General features: G+C 36.4%; 1 protein-coding gene across 1 annotated transcript in view; it reads left to right on the top strand.

The window, feature by feature from the left end:
- Nucleotides 1–24696, top strand: part of FAF1 (Fas associated factor 1) — a 469659-nt gene that overhangs the window by 353632 nt on the left and 91331 nt on the right. The window contains exon 17 of the mRNA XM_024739340.1: nt 7412–7566. Within this exon, the coding sequence (XP_024595108.1) occupies nt 7412–7566 (155 nt within the window). The remainder of the gene's footprint in view (nt 1–7411; nt 7567–24696) is intronic.

The following is a 24696-nucleotide window of genomic DNA, read 5'->3' as shown; positions in this document are numbered from 1 at the left end:
GAGAAATAATCAGAATTCTTATATTTGAATTCTGAGTCCCCATTTACTTGCTGTGTGCTATTAAAACTAGGTTACTCAATCTCTCTGAGCATCAATTTAAAAATTTGTATTGTAGTACATACCTCACAGAATTAACAAGCAATTAATATAAGTAAAATGTCTTCAAAATGTATGTGAAACAGCTTTAAGATTGTTTGCTTATAATAGATGGACATTGAATAAATCAGGCAGATTTGGATTTGAAACTGGACCCTGATACTGACTAGCTATATAAGCCTCCATTTTATTTTCTCTGAAATGGAGATTAAAATATCTTGGCAATTAACCCACCTTGGAATAATGACTCCTTACCTTAACAGTAACCAAGTTATTCAGATGCACGTGTTAGAGAAGATGAGTGGGCCTGCATAATTGGTACATGTAAAGGAGCAGCAGGAAATAGGGCTAAAATAGAGAAATAGATTGGGATTTCATCATGGAAATCCCTGAATGCCAGCTAAAGACTTTTGTTATTGTTAGATAGTGATTAGCTTTTGAAAGTTCTGAAGAAGAGGGTGACACTGTCAGAGGAATAAGTAATGTGGGGGCTTCCCTGGTGGCACAGTGGTTGAGAGTCCACCTGCCGATGCAGAGGACACGGGTTCGTGCCCCGGTCTGGGAAGATCCCACATGCCGCGGAGCGGCTGGGCCTGTGAGCCATGGCCGCTGAGCCTGCGCGTCCAGAGCCTGTGCTCCGCAACGGGAGAGTCCACAACAGTGAGAGGCCCGCGTAAAGCAAAAAAAAAAAAGTAATGTGGTGGCAGTTTGTAGGATGGTTGGGAGGGGAGAAATTGGTGGCAGAGACTGAGCAACTGTGTGCGTTTGTATATGTGTAATTGTGAAGTGTCAGGCGATGATTAGAAAATCATAGTATGATAATAGCACAGTGTAGTTTACAAACTTTTTGCCTCCTACATTTCACAGCCTGTTAGCTTTTGTATACCTTTTTATACATGTGTATCTTCTAGTATCCTGTTTCTCCCACACCCTTCTTGGAGTACCTAACAAAACAGAGAATAATACTGTTTTTGTCATAGACCTACAGAAATGTGTTCTGACCTTTCTTTCCTCTGTGAAGCATTTCAGTAGAATCTGTTGGTTTTATATTTGCTTTGTCATTTACAATCATTTATAAATAACTGTATTAAGAAAATCAAAGTATTTCTGATGTTAAGTAGTGCCTAGTATCTTTATTGAGATATTGGAAACTTAATTTCTCTAGTATATACATTTATGAAGAACTCTAAAAATCAATAAAAAGAAGACAACAACCCAATACGGGCAAGCAATATAAGTAAATATTTCACAGAAAAGGAGAGTAAAAACAGTTTGCTATAACAGCCAATCACTTGAGCTTCCAATTTCCTTATTCATAGAAACTTTAGACGTGTTTATCTTCCTCAAAGGTATTTTATAACCTGAGTATTACCATTTGAACAATGAAAACTGATAAAGCTCTGTACCCAATGAACATTTGTCAGCTTATTTTATGAAGAGAGTTTGATTTTGCTTTAGGCTTTTCAGTTTGTTTGCTTGTTTAACCTGTGACTTTCATATGAGAGTTCTCCCTTTGTGAGACTCAAGTACATCTGTGTCCTCAAGAGTGCCATTCCAACATCTGCTTCAGGAAGTGAGAGGAAGAAGATACCATCCTGGCATCTCCTCATCTTCAGTAGCTGGCTGTTTCCTTTTGGAACCTCTCAAGGAACCTCTCTAGTTGGTTGCTACCTGTTGGTCCCTAAACTCAGCTTTGGGAGACAAAAAAGGCAAAGTGTCACAATTCTTTCCAAAATCCGTCTGCACTCTGGTTCTTCACTCTTCAAAAATTACTAGCTTGGAGTTCTTTGAACACATCAGGCCATTGACAGCACAGGGCTTTTCCCAACCTTTTCTCTTTGCTTTTCCTCTTTTTCACTCTTCTTTTCCTCGCTATCACCTAAATTTAGAATTCAGCTCAAGTATCACCTTCATAAAGAAGCAGCCAATCTGTTGTTCATGCCTAGACCCTAGGACCACCTCTATTATAGCAGTCATGTCATCACTCCCATCTAGACAGAGTGTTGGACTTCCAGAACTGTGTCACCCAAGGCACAGAAAAGAGAAGTAGCTTTCCCAAGGTTGCACAGCTGAGTGGTGGCAAAGCAGGAATTTGAATCCAGACAATGTAGCTTCATGCTGCCCTGCCTCTATTCTTACAGTGTGCTTATCTTGAGTCATGGTTGGGTGCTGGGCTGGACCTATGAATATCCATATACAGGAACAGGATTGTGGAAATGGTCAGTGTACTAGAATGATCCTATTTAGAGCCTGGATTTAAAACAATAAATAAGACAGCTACAAAGGACATTTTGAGGTACTGGGGAAATTTGAATATGGACTCTGTATTAGATGATTGTAGCAATATTAAATTGTAAATATTGTAAACAATATTAAATGTCTTAGGTGTGATTAAAGAAATTATGGTTATGTAAGGGAATGTCCTTATTTCTTAGGAGACAGACACTAAAGTAGGGTGGAGGTGTCATGATATGTGCAACTTTAAATGTTTCAGGGAAAGAAGCATAAAAAGAATGATAGAGCAAATATGGCAAAACGTTAATAATTGATAAATCTAGGTAAAATATAAAAGAGTGTTTATTGTTGTATCAGTGTATCAGTTGGTTGTGTCAGTAAACCACCCCCAAACTTAAAAGAAAAGAACAGCGATAATTCTGATTATTATGGTGATGATAATGATGATAGAAAAGGAGAAGGGAAACTGAAAGAGGAGAAATAAAATCAGCTCCCAATTTATACGAAGGAAATTATTTTTAATTTATTTTAATTCTTATACTGAAAAAACTATGAAATACCATTTCTAGAAATCGTTTGTCATATCAACTTCAAAATCATTGAACACACAGATTATGGATGTTCTCGTACTTAAAATGAAACTAGACAACTTCCTTTTCAGTCCATCAGCAAATATTTTCTAAGTGTCTGCTCTGTGCCTGGCTTATTTTGAGACATAGCCAGCTCATTTCTTCCAGCTCTAATGTTCTGTGGTTCTGTGATGCTAAGTGTCTAAATACAATAGCTACTGTAGCTCAAGGCCAGGTCACACTGGTTGCTGTCAGCTTGGCACTTCCTAAGCATCAACTTAGTACCTTAGCTCCTGGGTTTGAATGTGAAGATTAGTGAGGCCCTGAAGGCACAGACACAATGAAGAATCCCAAACACTATGGCCAGTAGGAGAAATGAAGGAGCTGTATAATCTTTCATACATTTTCATGGCTATCATTTCTCTTGAAATGGCTTTCAAATCCTTTATTTTGCATGGATAGTTCTGGAATCTTGATCCTAACAGCTGCATTTTACTTGGCACCTACTATGGGCCAGGCATTGTAAATAGGCACTTTACCTACTTTATCCACAATTGTTACAACACCCATCTAACCCCCACAGTCACACATCTGGTGAGTGGCAAAACTGGGTTTAGCACAGAGCTTTCTGTTACTTTAATGCTTGGAGACTTTCCTTTAACTGTTAACCAAAACCTAGATCACAAAGAGGGAGTCTGAGGAGAGTATAGCTGGGCTGCTTGCGTTTGTTGTCAGCCAGACTTACACCTCTCTGCCAAATTAGGAAGGACAACTAAAATGTAGGGTTTTTTAATGCCCCAATCTTATTGCTTCTCATATGATACTGCAATTAACTCTTTGCTTTCTCCATACGCCACCCCTCCCCACCCCCAACTCTTAGAGAGCAAGGGAACTTTGTTTTATTCATCTTTGTATTCTCAATGCCTAACACATAGGCACTCTGTAAATGTTATTGAACTAAATTATTAATGGGCCAAAGGGGAAAATGGTTATAGTAATGGAAAACAAAACATTTTCCTATGCTTTTTCTATGTACTAGATGCTGTTTCTTCACAAAAGCAGTTTTCTGACATGCTGAATGCAGTTCTCACTGTTTTGGACTGTGTTTAGTTGAGCTCAATAAAGTAATCAGAAATCTGAGTCTGGGGTTCATTTAGGTGTGCCTATAGTTTAATCAGAGATTTATGTAGCCCAAATTTAGTAGCATTTACATATTATTGAGCCTTTATATTTTGCTTATTTTTACTGTCATAATAGCAGAAGAAAATTTTTTGTTGAAAGCTTACTGTGTTTGAGAGAAAAGATTATTTTAAGATTATTCAGTTTCTCTTTTGAAAGCTACTGTGGGAGTACCCCCAACCTGAAGATCCTTTTCTGATATCTTTGTATCATCTCCTTTCTCACAGTTTAGAGCTTAAAGTGAGAATTTTTTTTTAAGTGTGTTTTCCTGGCATCTCATGTTTAACAGTGTCAGGGGTTTGTGTCCCTAGAACGAAAACTGTTTCTCCAGAGCCTTTTTTCTCTCAGCTTCTAGTGAAAAGAGGGGTGAGGCAAGCCAGTCGCTTACCACAAAGCAATGCCACCACAAAGGAAAGATTAAGGGTTTAGAGAGAGGTCAATGTGGGTTTTTCTCTAACTAAACACTTTCCTAAAGTTTCCTTGTGGAAAAATAATGAAGTCATCTCAGAGTTTTTAAAGAATTTTTATTTCTTTTTCACCGTCTGCATTCGCTTGTCTTCTCAGCATGGATGTTTAATCTTCCTAGGCTTTGTGAATTGGCCCAAATGAATAAGTGGTGAGCTGTCTCTCTAGGAGCTAGAGGCTTATTCTAAGGGCCTAATCACTGAGTAAACACATCTTTGCCCTCCCTCTCACAACTGCGATATAATAGTGGAGATTCTAGCACAGTAACCTGGATATTGCAGGGACCAATGCTTTGAAATGCAGAATGGTTGATCCTCCAAAACAGTGCCTGATCTTCGCCTACCTCTTTCTTCTTTTTTAAATTAAATATTGCCAAAGAGATGCTGTTTTATTGCTTGATATTGTGCATTAGTGCCCTGGATTTCCAAGTTTAGTTTCAGTCAACACTGTCAGCTGCACGTATAGGGAACTCTCCATGTTGGGTTTCCTAGTAGCCTCTTCAGCACATGTGTGTTTGGTTTGGAAGAGCATTTAAATTAAATCAGTAAGATAGCAATGTAAATCGCTAATCTCTTTCCCAAAGTCTAAATATTCCATTGCAGTGTTCTTGAGAGAAATAGGCATTTTAAAGATTTAGCCATTGCTATTGTTTGGTTAGAAATATGCTGATTCAAAAGTGGACAGCTCTCTTGTTCCCAGTGTCTCATTAAAGGTAGTTGCTGAGTTACGATCAAGCAGAATTAGAGGTTGACATCCCCCTGTCTGTTGGGCCAGAGAGCTTCTAAGAAGAGGAGCTCTGAATTTGTTAGTGCTGCCAGGTTCACATTCCTTTCCCTAAAGCAGCAGATTTCTAGATTTGTTTACTAAGAGTGATTTGGCATTGCAGCTACCATTTGGTGTCTTTTTTGCCAGAGGGCTATGGTTGATATTAGCATTCATGTTTCTTTCCTCAAACATGCTGAGTCCTGTGCTAACTTAGGGATACAAAGAAGACTGAAAGAGACCTGGTCCTCACCCTTGAGAAACTTTGTCTAGAGGGGAAACTGGTAAACAATTGGAATACTAAAATAGAAGAGATAGAGGCCCAGAAATGGAAGCTCTTAATGCTGCCTGAAGGAATCAGGGAAGGCTTCCCAGAGGCATTTGCTTTGAGCCTTAATGGATGAGTAGGAATTTTCTAGATAAGTATCTCTCCAACAATGTATCTGATTACAAACTTCCTAGATACCAGCTACTGGTATCTGCATATATCAACATAGATGAAAAAACCCTAAATCTTTCTTGTTCAGCATTTAATCACCACTGCTTCCTGCTGGGCCTGACACGAAGAATATTTTAACCAATACTTCTTGAATGAATGAATGGACACATGGAAGCATTTTGTCCTTATTCCCATTACATGCTATCTCTGAGGCCCCGGAAGCACTGATATATATGAGCATCTGGTGCCTTGATATTCTACCAGCTCTCCAAGTCTTGACTATAGTGCAGTTAGGTTCCCTGCTTCAGTATCCAAATAGAGAACACTAGGCTTGGAGTCAGTCAGTCTGGGTTCCAATCCCAGATGTACCACTTACTTACTAGCTTTAGAATTAGGGTAAGTCAGGTTTCTAAAGCTCAATTTCCGCATAGGCTAATGAAGTTAAGAATACTATTTTACAGGTTTATTCTGGGGATTAAAGTACCTCTGGCTACCCTCATCTAGTACAAAATTTCTCCTTGAAGAAAACATTTTTATTATTAGGATTATTATTTGGATTATTTATCAGGATAATTCCAAGCATCAGACTTTCATCTACATGAGCCCTTTTTCTGTAAATGTCCTTCTTTTGTTTAGAATCCCACACAGCAAATTTCTTCATCATCACATTCTTACAGCTTCCTTGAAATTTTCCTTCACCAGAATTTCACAGATTAAATGTGTATATTGTCCTTACCATAAAATTTTATCTTTCCATGTCCTGGTAACTGACTGTTCTTTAACTCAGCTCTTCTCCAAGGTAGCACCAAAAAGTTAAGGACAATTTAGGTTCTTTAATCATCATTGTTGTGGTTAAAGCTGACATTCGCAAATTATGTTGCTCAATTTCAGTTTTTAGTTTCAGTTATTTTATTGATTATCCAACTATTACAGAGGATACTTTTAAGAGAGCAGATGTCATTTCTTGAAAGTAAGTTTTATCAGGCAAAAGGGAAAGAATAATTTTCCATATGAAAAACTTCACTGGACATTTTCTGAAATATAAACTAGAAAGAATTCATGTGGAGTGAACATTTTTCTATCATCCTTTCAAATGGCAATTAGATGTCACATGCTCTTAAGTAAGGACTTTGACATGGGAACACATTAAGAGCTTTGAAATTACCTGTGGAACTAAAACAAGTTTATTTCAGACCTTTTTCTTTCAAGTGGAAGAGACTATTTAGTGCTCAGATTAAAAACAAAAAATATGTAAGAGAGATTTTGGCATCCAATCTTCATCAGTATTTTTTTCTCTGTATAGTTTAATAGTTCAGAATTAATTTTCTCTTTACATATAAAGTATGTGTTAAATACAAAGAATGGTAATTCCATTTTATTTAAAGAAAATGCCATTCTGTTGCAATTTGTGCTTGAGATAGGCTTGCACATGTTAACAGGAATCTGCGACAGCAGTCTGTAAAACAATACAATCATCCTAGCCTTTTTAGAGTGTAAGGAAGCAAAATGTATTCACATTAGTAGATGTCCAGGTGTCAGTTACTCTTTTAGGGAATAGCATTTAATTTTTACTGTTGTTTATATTGACTGACTGTGCCTTTCCAGAATTCAAGAAATCTTACATTAGTGCATATTTTAATTCATCAGTCTTTTCCCCTCTTTTCAGAGAAAGCTTCTTGCTGTCTACCTCCACCACGATGAAAGTGTATTAACCAACGTGTTCTGCTCACAAATGCTTTGTGCTGAATCTATCGTCTCTTATCTGAGTCAAAATTTTATAACCTGGGCTTGGGACCTGACAAAGGACGCCAACAGAGCAAGGTAACACTGTTGTTCACAAGTTATAAGTTGGGCTTTTTTATTGTTAAAAGTCATCATTGTATTTGGTTTCTTATCATCATAAACATTTTCATCCTCAGCATTGAATTTTCTATTATTACATTTAATTAGATAAAAGCTATATGTTGTAGTTAACATGCAGTTTTTTTCAATTGTGAAAAAATACCTTAACTAATAAAAGATTTCTTAAATTCAAGAATAACCTGAAAACCAAAACCAAAATACATTGTTCTTGTCTTTTTGCAATAATAATAATATAGTACCTTCCTATGTGCTGTATGTTCTTATGTTCTAATATGTTGTTGAATATTAAAATCTGTTTCTAATAATATTCAGAAAAGACAAGGAAAATCTAATATATAATCCTACTAGTAAGTTTAGTTTTTAATAATTCCAGTGATGAAGGCAGGACGTTCGGGAGCAGTCCATTGGCGTTGGTAACAGCTTAACTCTAGCATATGCTAATTGATGTAATCGCTTTATTGCACACATTCTTTGGCACACAGCCAGCATTACATCCATATTCTCAATGGGGAAAAAAAAAATCCCCTTCCTAGCTGTCAGGATAAATTTACTTAGTTTGTTAATCATAATATCTGTAAGTGATGAATAATTATTCATATTTTGCCTATTTGAGTTTGCCATCTGAAATATATTTCATCGTGTTTAATTACACATGTGGCCGTAACATCCTGTGATGCTACTTTGGGTGTGTTAACACAATCATCATCACAGACTGCTGGTTTATGAACAGGGAGATTAAATTCATTCATTTCAAGGCAATCCTATTGTAGTTACCTAATTTAAATGACTGTAGAACAATTAGAAATCATCTGATTTGTCTTTTTATTATTTTATGGCTCACTGAATTTTTGCTCATCATTCAGACTTTGTTTTATGTAATCTGAATCTGAAAAGAAAGATGATTCTTCTCTTAAATGTGAAGCAAAAGAATGTTGAAGCAATTTCTTCATCTAATACTTCATTTCTTTAAGTAAATGGTTAGGAAATTTCATAGGATGACTTCGTTCTGCCTTGGAAATGTTCCCTGTTATACATAAATAAAGAACCTTTAGCACCTGTATTTGTTTAAATTAAATCAGGTTATTATTCACACTCAGTTAAAGGTGATGAAAAGCAGTGCCAAAAACAGATAAAAATGCAGCATCGAAGGGCTTTCATGAGGCAAAATACATAGACTGGAGACTTGGCTAAATCTTTTGCCATTCACTGGCAGTAAGGAATCTCCTCCTTTCCTTTTATCCACAACTTGATGGAGAAGGAAACACTATTTCTAAACCATCTGTAGTGGCTAAGTTCAGCGGGCTACCTGCTGTTATTTTGTTCTATCCTCCATTTAATTCCTTAGTTCCTTTTATTTTACAATGACAAAAAATTGCAGTGTAGTTTCTTTTGAAAAGTAGTGTTTGAGGGTTTTTTTCTTATAACTGGCAATCAACAGCCATGTAATTGCTTTGTTATGTTTTACTAAAGAAGTCTGTTAAGTAGCACAACTTTGATACACTAGTAATAAGAGTTTGCAGGTTACAGAGACACCTGTGGTGACCAAAGCGACAGAAGCTTCTTATTAGAAAGAACCAGTACAGCTGTGTCCTATTAACTCCTTATGACACTTTTTTAAAACACAAAATAAAGGCCTTGTTTAAGGCTTTAGAGCTATTTCCCAGTGAATTGCAAGACCAACTGTGAAGTATGATAGGATATTTTAATCTACATTTTTAAAAATGTGGCATCCCATTATTAGGTTACTGTTATGAAAACAAAAAGAAATGATATTGAAAACTAAATAGAAACATCTAGGAATTTAATAAACATAGCAACAAGAAACAGGGCAGTGGGGAGAAAGAGAACATAATTTCTGGGATTTAAGATACTTGACGTCCTTATTCAAAGTCAAGTTCTATTCATATTAGAAATTAAAAACTATTGATATTTAAAGTTAAGGTATTACATTTCTTTCTATAAAGTAATAAATAAAATTATGTAGCTACTGTTCATGTACACCTCCTCATTATTACAGTTAAGGCCTATGGTAAAATTCACATTTTACAAACACAAGATGAAAATTCACTGGAATGGCATATTCCTAAGAAAGAGTAAAAGTCGATTACCTTTTGATATACAAAATTGTAAGTTAGGCTGATTTCTTGCCCCCCAAAAAGAGTTTAGCTTTAGCCACGATTTTCTTACCATCTACCATAGATTAATCTAAATACAATTATTTGAGTTTCCATCTCTGTGATGTTTCTTGGGTCTTTATCACATTTGTTCAAAAGTGTTTGTCATGAAAATTGATTGCATCATCCATTTGATGCGATTAACAGTAACAAAACCTAAAACTTTCCCTCTCAATTCAATAGAAGTCTGCTGTACTAATGTTTATTGGTCACTGGTCTATATAACAAAAGTTTTTGTGCCATCATTTGCTATTACCAGGTAGTTAAAATGGGACAAATTAATATGTGGAAATACAGAAGAGATGTCTAGACATCACAAATAAGATTGTTGCTGTGGGTTTCCTTTCAACTGTGATTTCTTTATGACAAATGTTGAAGTTTAGAAATAAATTCCTGGTGTATTTCTTGTCTGGGCCCATATCTAGCTATCCTAGTTCAGGCTAATCATATAAGTTTCAAGAGTCCTAAGCCTATAAGCTATTTAGCCTGGATGCTTCCTTAGTGGTTTTCTGAGACTATCCTCTGGTATGATAGCTGGAGACATTGTTGCCCAAGACAGGAAGGGACTTGCCAAGCAAATTTATTTTTGCTTAAGAAATACTTGTATTAAGCCTCCAGAAACATTAGTCCTCCATAATCTACTGTGAATCTCTCCTGTTTCTAGAAACAAGTGAAGGATATTGAACTAAGTGAATGCTTTGGTAAAGTTACCAGAATATGAATGTGAATTGCTGTTATAAGTCAAATTTCCTGATTTTGCTAACAAACCAGAATACCTGATTTCGCTAACAAACTAGAATAAAAAAGAACTATAGAATGTCACTGGTATACACCCCTGTAGTGTTGATGATTTGGATTTCCCACTTTCAAAATGATTCTAGTAACTTTCTAAGTTGAATACTTAAGTTAACCAACCTATAGCTGTATAATGGATTAGAATAACTTCTAGATTGATCTTGGAACATTCCAAATGTGAACTGAGACATCAGACTTTAGCAGTAGTGATTACTTGCCTGTTTTCTCCCTCACTAAATCGTGATCTTCTGGAAGGACTTATTTTATTTGTCTCATTAAACAAGGAACTTTACAAAATTCTGGGAGAAAGAAACAATAAAAATTTGGCAAATGAATGTATTCTTCTAATTCCACTTAAGAATGTTGCTTATAATTTCAGTATTGTATAGCTAAATAAGATTTCTTTCTTGGAAAACTCTCTATAGTCTTACTGGCTGCCATGTGTAGTTGCATTTCAGAGCCGTTCTTTCTTAAAGCAGTGGGCAGAAAGCCCTTGTTAGTCTTGAGAGGTGCTAGAGGGTATAATTTCCCAAATATCCAGTTGAACAACGATCCTGATAGAAACAGTAGGATATGCCGGTAAAGAAAAAGCTAAAAACAGATAGATAATGGTAAACAAAGAGATCTTGCATATCACTTCTGGAAGTGGCTAAAATATCTTAAGAAAGGTATATATTCCTCCATGTTTATTCACTGAATAAACATTTACTGATGTTTAATATGAACCAGGATTGGTGCTATGCACTGAGGATGAAAAGTTGCAAAAGACACAGTGCTAATGCGTAAAACACTCATGGTCTAGTAAGCAAGACAGACATAAGAGCTAATATGTAACATGAAATATGCACAAGGTGCTTTGGGAGTATAGATGAACTTCATACTGAGTGACTCTACCTGAGTGAGCCAGGGAAGGACTTGAAAGAGATGACACAAGAAGGTGATAATAGAATTTCACTCTTTCTATTCAGAGATTTTTAATATTAGCAGCATTCCTTGTTCGTTGGGTTGCAGGTATTTGCTATTCTTATAAAAGGATATTGGTATTTTAAACCTCATAATTAGCTATCTGAATTGTGGAAGAGAGAAAAAAATAGAGAAAAAATGTAATCCTGTGTGGTCTGAACCAAACTGAGGATTAAGGCCAACCAACCGGGATGGACAGATTCCAAAAAGTTGTTTTATTAATGATTCATCCTGGTACTGGCATATGCTTATAGGCAGACAGTGGAGCAGAAAAGTATTTTTAGCACAATGTAGTGAATGAATGCTTGGTCTATGAAAGAATAATTTCTTAAAATTCAGAACACATATCATTTCTAGGAAGCCTTGCATCTTCCCATTCTTCCCTTGCCTCAGTCTGGGTAAAAATGCACATTCTGTATGCTCCCATGATATCACTGTACTAACTTGTATTGATGGCACTCATCATACTGAATGTTTATTGTCTATCTCCCTGCTAGGTTGTCAGCTCCCCAAGGGAGCTATGTCTATAATCTCAATGCATTAAAGTGCCTTTTAAAAAATAAGTGTTATATTGGTAAATAAACCAATAATCTCTCATAGGCTTATTGAAACATAATGGATAAGAGAGACCAGTTTGGGTAGTAGAAAGAGCATTGGAAATGCTACCATATCCCTCTAATTGTGCGATTTTCCCCCCACAGCCATTAATAGGAATAATAAAGCAAAAGCCTTCAAAAGCCTTCTCCTTGCAGAACTAAAAATGTCCAGACTGGGTACCTCGTCTTCTGCTGGCACTATAGCACCCCAGCCTATCGTGGCCTATGCTCATGTGCCCCAGGCACCCACCATCTGGAAAGAGGATTGAATTCCAACCAAGACAAGTTTATCCATTGGTTCCAAAGTTTCTTCCCCAGACTCACCAAGTCTCTATGATATCTCTAAAGTAACTGGCCTCTCAAATGGGGCCATTTGAGATGGTACTCTGAGCCTTCTGCACTGGTGGTGACATTGATTAAAGTAAATATGCCCATAGGATATATAGGAGTACTGGACTGGCTTCATGATGAGCTGTGCCAAGAAGGTAGGCAAAGGTCCATTTGGGCACCTTCAGAATTAAATATAGAGAGAACTATATAAAACACTAGCACAATAAGTATTGATTTGCTTACCTCTATTAGAGCTGTTTGGGACTGGGTAATGAGAACATTGGCACATGAGTGCCCTTGGTGCTGAACTGCAGGTTCTTGACTGAAGTTGCTTCAGGAAGGAAAGCCATATAACATCTGTGGCACAATAAACCACCAATATTAACCAGTAATAAGTGGGCTAATGGGTATCACTTGTTCTGAACAGGCCCACATGGCAAATGTCTTACTTAGTACATCCAATATAGGTATTGTTTTAGATTATCTAATTCTAGAAAACTTAAACATTGAATTTGACTAGGATAGTGCCAACTGGGTAATTAGCCGGCTATGAGTGCTGAAAAATAAGTTGCTTATATGTAAGTTCCTGAGTTGAAAGTGTGTGGCACATCAGTGTACATGCTACACAGTGTTAAATCAGGCATTGCACACTATTTCTAAGCAGTGTTCCCTAGGAATTGCTGACAGTGCCTGAGTTACACAGGTTGCATGTAACATACATAGCTTTGTATTAAATTTTGCATACACAGTTAGTACCAATGTTCAAAGACAGAATTCTGTTGCCTATCAATATTAGCTTTTGAATTTAATGCACTTGGGTGCAGTATATCAGGTCACTGTAGACTTCTGCTGCTATGCTGACAGGTACTTGTTAGCCTTAATATTCAAGTGATAGTTTTCCACATTACTTAATCTTTGGCAAGAGTTAATTGGCTTAAATCTCTTATCAGTAGGTTGTCTTTGCCTGCACTTGCCATCACAGTGGCTTACCCTTAATTCCAAAGTACTCACTGGTTCATGCCTGGCTGAAGCTAGCTGACCATGTTACTCTAGCCCTACACTTCCATTTGATACAGCAAATATAGCCCAGGTGTGGGGTCTGCATGGGAGACACAAGGAGTGTTAATATCCAGCTGCTACCCTAGGAGAGATATGGATTCTGCAAAAGTAGCTGATAAAACAGATGGACATGTTGTGGTCAGAGTACTACAGAGAGCCTTCATGCCAGGTTTCCATATAATTTTGCCCAAACTTCTTTATTTCCTTTGTGACACGTTTTCCTTCCCATACTTGTAAGGGAAATGTATTGCCATCCTAAACATCCCAGGTCAAGGCTTAATTAATGCTTTAAAATAAAGGTTCTAAAACACTAGGAGAGTTTGTCATTTTCTCCCTGGTTTGTTTTGTGAAGAGGGAGGAGAGAAGGTGAGGAGGAACCCCTCCTGTTCCATGATTACATCCTACCCACTCATTTTCTCCTTTTCTCCTCTGCTTTTGATTTTTAGTGGCGGTCTTAACAGAATGTCAAGATCAATTTGCAGCATGGTTTAACTCAAGGTTTGCGTTCTGCCAGCAGCAATTGTCCCTGCAAACAATGCCGTGTGTTCTTGTAACTTCAGAAGCTTTTAGAAGGATCATGGCAAGGGCAGCATCTAATGACTTTATTAGTGTAGGGTTTCAAAATGGGCTCAGTAATTGTTCATATCTCTTTGTCAGCAAGTCATAATTACTGCTCAGCATTGTCCAAGGGTGCACTTGTGAATAGTTTCCTAATAGTACTGAAAGGAAGGAAAAGAGGGAAAGGATAAAAGGTGATGGCCTCTTACAATTGAGAAGAAGCCAGTCTGTATATAGATGATGGCTAAACTGTTTATAATACATTCTTTACTCTTTTTAAAATAGACAATTATCCTTTTAAAAGTGTTCTCTGAGATAACTTTAAATTACCAGTTTACAAGCTTTTTAAACTCTGATTTGGATACTTCCCACACTATTACCTAATACTACAATCATAACTGCCTGGTGGTGCATGCATTGTATCTGAATCAAGCACTTGTGTAAAAAAAATTTATTTCCTTGACATTAATCGAATTAATGCTATTGGGGAAATATATATTTAACTCAGATAGAGTTGTCTGTTTTCACAGTCTACATGAAAACTGTTGTTAGGAAAGAACAATACAAGGTGATACTGTTGACAAGATAGTCCAAAAGAACATTTAAATTTTTATCAAATCCAATTTTCCTCATGCACTAGACTTTTCTTGTTACTCTCTTGGCGTTCTTCTTGGTCTTTCTCCTAAACACTCTGTGCTTTGAGTATTCTAGGGACCTTGATTTTGAGAGTGATAGAATTGAAAGAATCGTTGCCTCTTCAAGATATATAAAGTTTGAGCTTCGCACCAAGACTTCTCCCCTTTGTGCTGTGTTGCCAAACCCTTACCTGTTCTGTGACTCCCTGCAGTGTACTCGTGTGTAGTTATGTGCAAATATTCACTTCCAGTAGCTAGTTATTCTCGTATTTTAGGGTATACAGATTCAAATGAATATGACTGCCAGAGCTACTCGATCCAGTTTATATATATAGATTACAAAACATGAGTTATCTAATGAAACAAATTCTAAAAATAAGACATTTCCAAAATAAAATATTTTTTAAAGTAATATACCCCATCATGTCTTTTGCTTTTCTTCTTATCTGAAATTGATAAGATCTAAAGAGATTTATTTGTTTTCTTAATTGCTTTGTCAATGTTGATAATTTTTATATTCATGATTGTTTCTGAAGAATTTTTACTCATCATGTCACCTATGCCATTTAAACTGGTAGCACATTTCTCTCTTTCATAAATACTGGTAGTAAAACTGAGAAAGCTGTAAAAGAAACATGTTAGTTCAGTCATGTAAAACCACCTATGGAAACTGGTTCCTCTGACATTTTTCCAGTATTTGCCTGTCAGTCTACATAGATGCGCAAAAAGGTTTTAGTGCCCAATAATCTTAATGATCAAATCTGCCAAATATACCACCAAAAATTGAAAGAGGAAATAACTGTTAGTCTGGAATTGGAGAGTGAGGTGAAATCCTATTTCTTACATGTTTGGGTAATTTGTTAGGGAATAGGTTTGGTATCCTTTCCTTCAGCATATGTTTGTATCTTTGTATTTGATTGCATTCTAGTAATAAAGTGACAGTTTTATATTATTTACAAATAAAGAGTTAACTGTAGGGATTTTTAAACAGCCATCCGTTAATTTATCTGCTGTTGGCTGACTCAGTCTGTAGCCACAGCAACAATTTTTTAAATCCTCCTAAATTGTTGCCTTCTGCATATCTTTCCTTTCCTCAATATGTGATCAGCACCAAGAAGGTCCTCTTTAACATACTTCTCTACAGACCTCAACTAAGGAAGTGATGAGGCAAGTTTATATGAACAATAAAGATGCTATGACTATTATATCTCAATATGAGAAATTATATTTCCCAGTCCCACTTTCAAATAAGGTATTGGAGGTTCTGAGCTGCTCCCAAATAAGTTACTTAATTAACAGCCACAGCAACAAAAATTTATTATTTGGACATTACAAAAGCTATGTAAGTATTATTTATTAGTTCCTAAAGCAAAACCTATTCACATTTAAACATGTCAGTTGCTGTTCTTAAAAGACTGATTTTCAATACAACCGTTTCTTCACTGTTTATATGTGGACAGTCATATGTCAGTCATAAAATGTAGGGCAGTTAAGAGGTAAGAGTCAGTCCAGGATTATGAAAAACAAGGGGTTATTAGGCAAGTGGTATAACATATCTAGATTTTTTTTCTTCTATGAAAATGGGGGAGGGGTGACCCTATTTGAACTTTTTATCTCTAAAATTCTGTGACTTTCTGATGACTTGGACATATAGTTTTCAATATAAGCAAGATTAAAAATGAATGTTAGTAAAGTTTGTAAGTAGATTGTAGCATACTGCCCTTACCAGCTTGTGATCTAGTCAGAGTGACCTTAGTGGGCTATAGCTAAGGAAGCCACAGTCATTTTCCACCTCTTTCACCAATAAAGGCATCTTCCTTACCCTTAGAATTGTCCTTCAAGCTCTTGCTATTTGTGATGGGAGCTTCTAGAGTGTCAATAGCTAAGATCAAGATTAACACCACTGCTTTAAAAAAACACACACATAACTGCAATCATTAAGCCCCAGCTATGTGTCAGACACTATATATATATGAGCTTATTTAATCCTCACTCTATATACATTACCCCATTTAACCACAATTCTGCAAGGTAAATGACAAAGTCCAATTTCACATGTGAGGAAACTATTTTTGGCTCAGAGAAATTCTGTAACTTACCCAAGGTCATGCAAGTGATTGTACCAGATATAAATCCCAGATCTACCTGTGCTTTTCTGCTACATAATGCTTCTTGTCCCATGACCTTGTCAAGCTGGATTATTACCAGCAAAGTTGTACTAAATAACTGTGCGTAGCCCTGTGGGAGATATAAGAGAAGTATAAGACATGGATCTTTTGCTCAGGTAACAAATAAACATGGAATTCACCATATCTTAGAGTTGTGGGCTAGAAGCATTCTTAGTTAACATCCAGTTTGCAACTGTGCAGGCATTTTCCCCTGTATTATGTCTAACTGATATTACTACAGTCTCTACCTGAATACTGCTAGGGACAGAGAAATGAAAGCTTCAAAAGATAGTGTATTTTTGAGCTGCTCTAAAAGCCGGGAAAGGTTGTTGCTATAGTGCTTCTTCCCATAGAGAGTTTCTGCAACTTTCTCCCTTTTGGTTCTAGTTTTGGCCTTGGAATTACCTGGAATAAGCCTAACTTCTCTTCTTCATTATAGTCCTTTATCAGTTTAACCACAGCTATCTTGTCTGTCTTAATTTTCTTACCTTTCCAACCAAGATATATTTATTTCTTCCATTGTTCCTTGTATGGTAGGGTGTCTAGACCTAGTCCATTCTAAAGGGGCCCAGAATCGAGCATAATGCTTCAGAGGAAATTTGTCTGATGCTATGCTCAATTCTAGTCTGTAATTTTATTGAACTGAAGGAGTCAACTAAAATCCCCTAGCAGTATTTCAGGTATGGGGTGGTCCAGAATGGGCTGGGTCTGAGTTGTTATTAAACCAGATCTCTGCCATTCTCTACTAATGCAGTTGATTGACAAGATTTTTTGAAGTTTGGATCCTATTAACTCTCCCAAATTTTATCACTCATAAACAATAACTGAACTTCTTATCATCTCTACTCCTGTTATCATTCTTGATACTTCTCTCAGTTCCCAGACCTGTCCAACTCCAGAGAAACTTTTTTCTTCTCTTTATTCACCACACTTAGATGTGGTCATAAATAGAAACTGTATCACCTTATATATTTGGATTTCAAACATCTGGCTCTGACCAGCGCTTCCTTTTCTACTCACTTGCTCAGTGTCACCAGTGCTAAAACTTTTTTTGTCTTATCATGCCCTTCAATCTATTGGCCCATACCACTTCACTCCATCCACCCTTTCCTGTGTCCAGTCTTCATTTCCTTCCTTGTCCTAATTAAATTTTAAGGTCCATCATGATCACTTCCTTGTAATACTTTAAACTCCCTCATCTCTGTCTTCCTCCATTGCATTCAATTTGTTAAACCCAACTATCCACCTTCCTTTTGCCTGTGCCTGGCAGTTGAACATTGCTGGAGATGATCACTCCACCTGATTTTTAAAAAAAATAAACACAAGCTAAGTTTTTATATATAAACACTGAATTCAACTCTGTAATTCTGGCAGCTAAAGGAGAAAAAGGAAATGTGATAGGCATCTCCTCATTCATTCATCTATCCATACAATGTACATTTATTGAGTTTCTATTATGCACCAGGTACTATGCCTTAGAGTTTACAGATTACCATTTAAAATTCTCATTGTCTGATAAAAGGAAGCCTAATAGTTCATCTCAAAATTTCCTGGCACTGAATTCAAGGAAGAATTTTATTGCATGATTTTTTATTTGACAAGCATTAGGAAATATAATAAACAGTTATTTTTCTACTGTTGTTTTGTGTAAAATAGATCACTTTAACTAGATGTTTCTTATATCACTCCCCTGTAAAAACAGAGAGCTCCATGTTAAATCATTTTTCAGTAAAGGTAGTTCTTTAGGTGATATGGCCCTTAGATATTCCTTTTTTTCGTGATCTAACTCATAACAGGTATAGAGCTTAGAGAAAAAGCCTACCTAGTAAACTTGTTCATTCAGCTCTTTCTGTCAGACATCAGCTGTCTCAAATGAGCCTTTGTCAAGAGCTGGGTTGTAATCGATTCTTTCTTGAAAGCTTTGATAAGTGACTGAAGTGCTAATACTCTGTGCTGTTGGTCATTTATGTTTTAAAGACTTTTCTCCTATGTATAAGATTTCTACTAATGCTCTCCCACATTTCTTTTATCCATTAGAATAATAGTTCTTTTCAAATACATAAGGAAATTGTGTATAAATGTCAGGGTTTCAAGAGAAGCCAACCAACTCTGAAAAATTTTTATGTAATAATGCTGAACAATTTGTATATAATAATAAAATCACAGTCTCCAAATTTTTCAGGAGGAAAACAATCAGAGAACATAGCATGAAAATATATGTATATATCTTCAGTCTCTACCTTAGAGTAGGGAATAATCTTATGATGATTCTGTAGAAGTTATACAGCAATATAATACATTTGTTCAGTGATAAGAGTCTGAGATTTGCTGTTAAAACTTATTTTAGGAAACATTTTGCCATATCCATAATTTGGGGGGAAGGGGAGAGAAAGGAAAAGCCAATTTTGACTCTGAAGCATATAAAAGGAAGGAAGAAGAGGTATTGATTAATCCACAGACCAATTCCAAAAGTAGGTATCATTTACCTTCACTTTATATGTGAGAAAACTAAGGCTCAGAAAGATTAAGTTATCCAAAGAAACAACTAGTGGGCTTCCTCGGTGGCGCAGTGGTTGAGAGTCTGCCTGCCGATGCAGGGGACATGGGTTGTGCCCCGGTCCGGGAAGATCCCACATGCCGCGGAGCGGCTGGGCCCGTGAGCCACGGCCACTGAGCCTGCGCGTCTGGAGCCTGTGCTCCGCAACGGGGGAGGCCACAACAGTGAGAGGCCCGCGTACCGCAAAAAAAAGAAACAACTAGTAAGTGACAAAATCAGGTTTATTTGACTCCAAAGTCTTTGTTCTTCCCACAATATTATGCTGCTTGCAGTAATTCCTACTTTCTCTAATACGTTAATATTTGGATACTTTACACCTCTTCTAAGTCACATTTTCAGTCAGTGGGTGGTGACAAGATGAAATTATGTAAAAACTGCAGTATGCTAAAAGTCAGGAGGGGAGCTTAGAGTATGAACTTGTGGACAATACCTGCTATTTTGAAATGGGACCAAGTGACCTATCAAGGTAGAAGCATAGTGAAAGAGGCCTGGGAGACCATGATAATTCATACCAACTAACTGTCCTAGTTAAACTGATTTCAGCAAAGTAGTTGGAAGAGGAAAAGGAAGGTTGTATGGTCAACATTGTCATGGTGGAGATAAAGGTTACTAAAGCATGAACTGGCCCTTTCATGTAACAAATACATACTGTTTGGCAGTAGGTGCTAGGAATGCAGAGGTGAATAAGAGATAATTCTCCTAATAGCAGTCCAGGAGCACTATCTTGGAACAGAAAGTTCTCCCTGATTTCTAAACTCCTATTCCGTTCTCTGATTTTTTTCCAGCACTTAATCTGAACTAATAAATCTAGCCCCCAGTTATATATCAGATTATGTTTCCTGTTTGAGGCTATAACCCTAAATATTCTTAGTGTTTTAGGACAAACCATGTCTTACCTTGTTGTATATTTCATAGGCCCTCATAAATACCGATCAGTTGGTAAAAGGCAGAACACAGAAGAAATATTATCTGGCATTTAACATAAATTTGCCCTCTTATATAGCCCCTGGAAAATGAATCTTCTCTTTACATTGCTAGAGAAAGAATTTCTGCATTTGATAAGACATTGGGTTCAATGTTCTCTGTTATCTCTCCCAACTTAAAATAAAATGGGGTACTTACATGTTTATGTTCTTACTCTTCGTGAGAAGGCAGCCAATTATCTATTTATTTATGATTATTGTCCCTCCAAAAAAATTAGTATAAATCAGTCTCTATAGATTAGTTACAGCCCTGTCATTAAACTGTCAGTGCCTCAAAGCCTTTCCACTAGAGTGATTTATAGATGACAACAAGGAGATATTTGTGTTTTCTTTTTAACTCTGACTACTAGTCTATTAAGACAATTTAGCAGTTTACTGTTACTGGGTAGTCTTAAACCACAGACAGGTGAGAGATGCTTTTCAGATTAAATCTTCCCAAAGTGTCATCCTCTGTTTTCTTAAATTTGCCTTTAGTTTGGCTGTGTTCTCTAACATGGATACAATATTTGCATTTGCACAGAGAGGCATTATACTATCCTTTTAGAAAACAATTTGGCAATATGAACCACTAATCATTAAATGATTCTATACCTTTTTACCCTATAATTCCACTTCACAGACAGGCTTTTTTCCCTAAGGAAATACTTTAAGAATTTATCTAAGTATTTTTTATAATGTTAAAAAAAACCAGAAAGAAAAATGTAGCTGTAGGTGAATAGCTATGAATATAACAGCTTATACATCTACACAATGGAATATTATTCAACCATTTAACATGCTGGTTCATTACTATTGTATAGAAGGCTAAAAAACTGTATCCAACTAAACACTGATTACCACAAAAAGGAAAAGATATATTTGAGCAAAAAGACTGATAAGAAATAGACAGATGTGATTAACATTGTGTTAAAAGTTTGGGATTTCATGCAATTTTTCTTTATTTTTATAAGAGAGTTACTATCTTACTTTCAAATTGTTTATTTATTGATTGGGCAATACATTCACTTTAATCAAAACTCAAAAGTTGTAGAAAGGTATGTAATGAAAAGTCTCCTACTTATCCTTGTTTCTAAGTTTACCTTTTACAGAGGTAATGTTTCAAGTTTCTTATTTGTCCATCCAGAGATTATTTTATATGTAAGCAAACAAATATATAATTATTTTTCCCCAGTTTTACACAAATGGTAAACACTATTTGACACCCTGCTTTTCCCACTAACATTATATCTTAAAAGATAGTTCATATCAGTTCATAAAGAACCCTTTCTATTTTATGGCTACATAGTATTCCTTTGAATTCTATAAGGTACTATAATTTATTTAACTAGATCCTAGTGGTTGACATTTGGGTTATGCCCAATATTCTGCTATTACAAGCTTACAGTAAATAACTAGGCACATATGTTTCCATCTGAAACTACATCTGTAGATTAAATTCCCAGTTGTAGGAGTGCTAGATTAAGAGTTTGTGCATATTTAATTTTAATAGACACTGGCAAATTGCCCACAAAGGAGTTGGTACCAATTTCACTCCTACTAACAGTGTACAGTAGTGCCTATTTCCCTGTAACCTTGCCAATGCAAGGTGTTACCAAAATTTTTTTGTCTTTACTAATCTGACAGATGAAAAATGGTTTCTTAGTGTACCTTTAATTAGGACTTACTCATTATGAGCTATTTTGAGTATTTTTTCACATGTTTATGAGCCATTACTGTTTCCATTTCTTGAAGCTGTCTTTATATATTATTTGTGGATCTTTTCCTAATTGTTTGTTAAGAGTTCTTTATATATTAAGGAAATTAGACCTTTTTCTGTAGTTTGAAATTCAGAATTTATCTTTTGGCCGAGTTATGGTGTTTGTTACCATGTGAAAATAGTCGAAATTATCAATTGTGTCTTTTATGCTTTACTCTGCTTCAGCTATACTAACCTTCTTGTCACCTTTCAAATATGCTAGATACTCTCCAACTTTAAGGTCTTTGTTTCTGCTGTTCTCTCTGGCTGGAATTCTCTTCCTAGAGATATGTGTTCCGCTTCCTCCTTCACCTCTTTTGAATCCTTGATCAAATATCAACTTCTCAGTGAGACCTGACTTCTCTATTTAATATTGCAAACCACCCCCCACCCGGCCTTGTTTTTCCTCCATCACCTGGAGCTCACAGACTGTAATTTTGTGTCACATCGAATTGCAGCTCACCTATACAAATGAAGCAAGTGAGAATTATCATCTTCAATGTGGTCATCACCTCAGGAGACTAGACACTTGGTCCAGTGAATATGCCATTGCCCAAAACTTTTAGGGGACAACTTCTTTAAAAGCTACCTTCAGAGAGAGCTTAAAGCCTTTCAAGGAAAGCAGTCCTGCGTCCTAAAAGCGGTATTTCTCAAAGTGTGTTCCATTAACCACTTATATCAGAATCACCTTGGATGGGGTTGGGAGCTTATTAAAAAGGCAGTTTCCTGGGCCTTACCCCACATCTGTTGAATCAGAATCTCTCGGGGATGGGGCTGAGGAACTTGCCTTTTGAATAAACTTCATAGGTGATTCCTAGGCCATTAAAGCTTGCAAATCACTGCCTTTATAGTCAGTGTCTTCCAGCTTGTTTACCTAACTCATTTTGAACCAAAGACTTAGGACTATTTCAAAAAATCAAAGCCACCCTTAAAGGACAAAGGCACATATGCCAGTGGTGCTGAAGATCATCTCAGGGAATGAGCTGAACAACGGATAGGCCTGCAGACTTGTGGAAATGATGTTGTGGAAGGAGACAAAAGTCTTTGGCTGGTTTTGGTATGCTTGACAATGCTAGCACCTTGATAAGTCTTACTTCACACGTTAAAGGACCTTGGCTTTAACTTCCCTATTAAAAGGAAAAGAAGAAGAAAGGAGAATTGTGTGTTGGCTAGATAGGTATGATCTCTAAGGTCCTTTCTCTATTTTGTGTTCTGGTTATTCTACTGTTGTACATAAATGTTTTTTAACCAACCCTGAACACATGAATGAATATGTATAAGTAATGAGGCTTATTACTATAGCAAAAACTGCAAGCTTGGTTTGCTTTAAAGAGAAGAGCCTCCTTAGATCAAAGTGACTTCAAAAGAAGTAGTATAAAAAACAAACAACAACAACCAAAAAACACTTGGCGACCCATATTGGAAAAGTCCTATAGTACTGTTGAATGTGAATTTCTTCTGCTCAATGACCTTTCATTTTGGACAAATGGTTCACACATTATCAGAAAGACATTTAATGTGTTTAATGATTCAAGGGTAAGCAGCCAGGAATTGTGATACTGATTCTTGGTTTCAAATTAGTTAACATTACTAAACATAGATTGCAGCATTTATAATTGTACTTACTTATTTCTCAAATATCAATACCTACCCTTTCATTCTCTGAATGAAAATAAAACCAATGACTGTATTTGTCTAGTCAACAATTCTTTCATGCTATGTCTTACTATGCAAAAAATCTTTCAGTGTTGGCCCATAGGTATAAGTTACCATTTTAATCCTGAAAATAATTATGATAAAAATGTTAAATATCATGATGCATTTAATAATGATTAAATAGCTACCAATTTTAAGGGCCTACCATATTCTAAGCACAATTCTGAGTACTTTCTGTAACTTACAAGAATATAAGTATTTTAAAGATGTGTTATTTCCAGTTTATATATGAGGCTCCTTTAAACTTATGGAAGTCACATTGAAATGCATAATCAGGAAGCCTCACACAGAGACTTAGCAGTTTTGTAGCCTCCATTTTTTATCAAACGTGCCTCTTTACATTACCTGGTATACAGTAGGTAGGCAGTAAGTGTTTGTGGAATTTCATCACCCTCCCCCTAAATTGCTGTGTTTCTTTTTTTTTTTTTAAAGAAGATGTTGGGGGTAGGAGTTTATTATTTAATTTATTTAATTTATTTATTTTTGCTGTGTTGCGTCTTCGTTTCTGTGTGAGGGCTTTCTCTAGTTGTGGCAAGCGGGGGGCCACTCTTCATCGCGGTGCGCGGGCCTCTCACCATCATGGCCTCTCTTGTTGCGGAGCACAGGCTCCAGACGCGCAGGCTCAGTAGTTGTGGCTCACGGGCCTAGTTGCTCCGCGGCATGTGGGATCCTCCCAGGCCAGGGCTCAACCGCTGCGCCACCAGGGAAGCCCCTTGCTGTGTTTCTTTTAGTATGTATTTTATGTTGAAGTACAGTTTAGTAAAAGTCAATGACTTATGTAATTATGAGTTTGATTGAAAGAACTAAACTATATCCTGT

The sequence above is a fragment of the Neophocaena asiaeorientalis genome, unplaced genomic scaffold (assembly GCF_003031525.2).
Source record: "Neophocaena asiaeorientalis asiaeorientalis breed wild unplaced genomic scaffold, Neophocaena_asiaeorientalis_V1.1 scaffold138, whole genome shotgun sequence".
Taxonomy (NCBI): Eukaryota; Metazoa; Chordata; class Mammalia; order Artiodactyla; family Phocoenidae; genus Neophocaena; species Neophocaena asiaeorientalis.
Note: the sequence above shows the minus strand (reverse complement) of the source record. Positions and strands in the feature narration are given on the sequence as shown.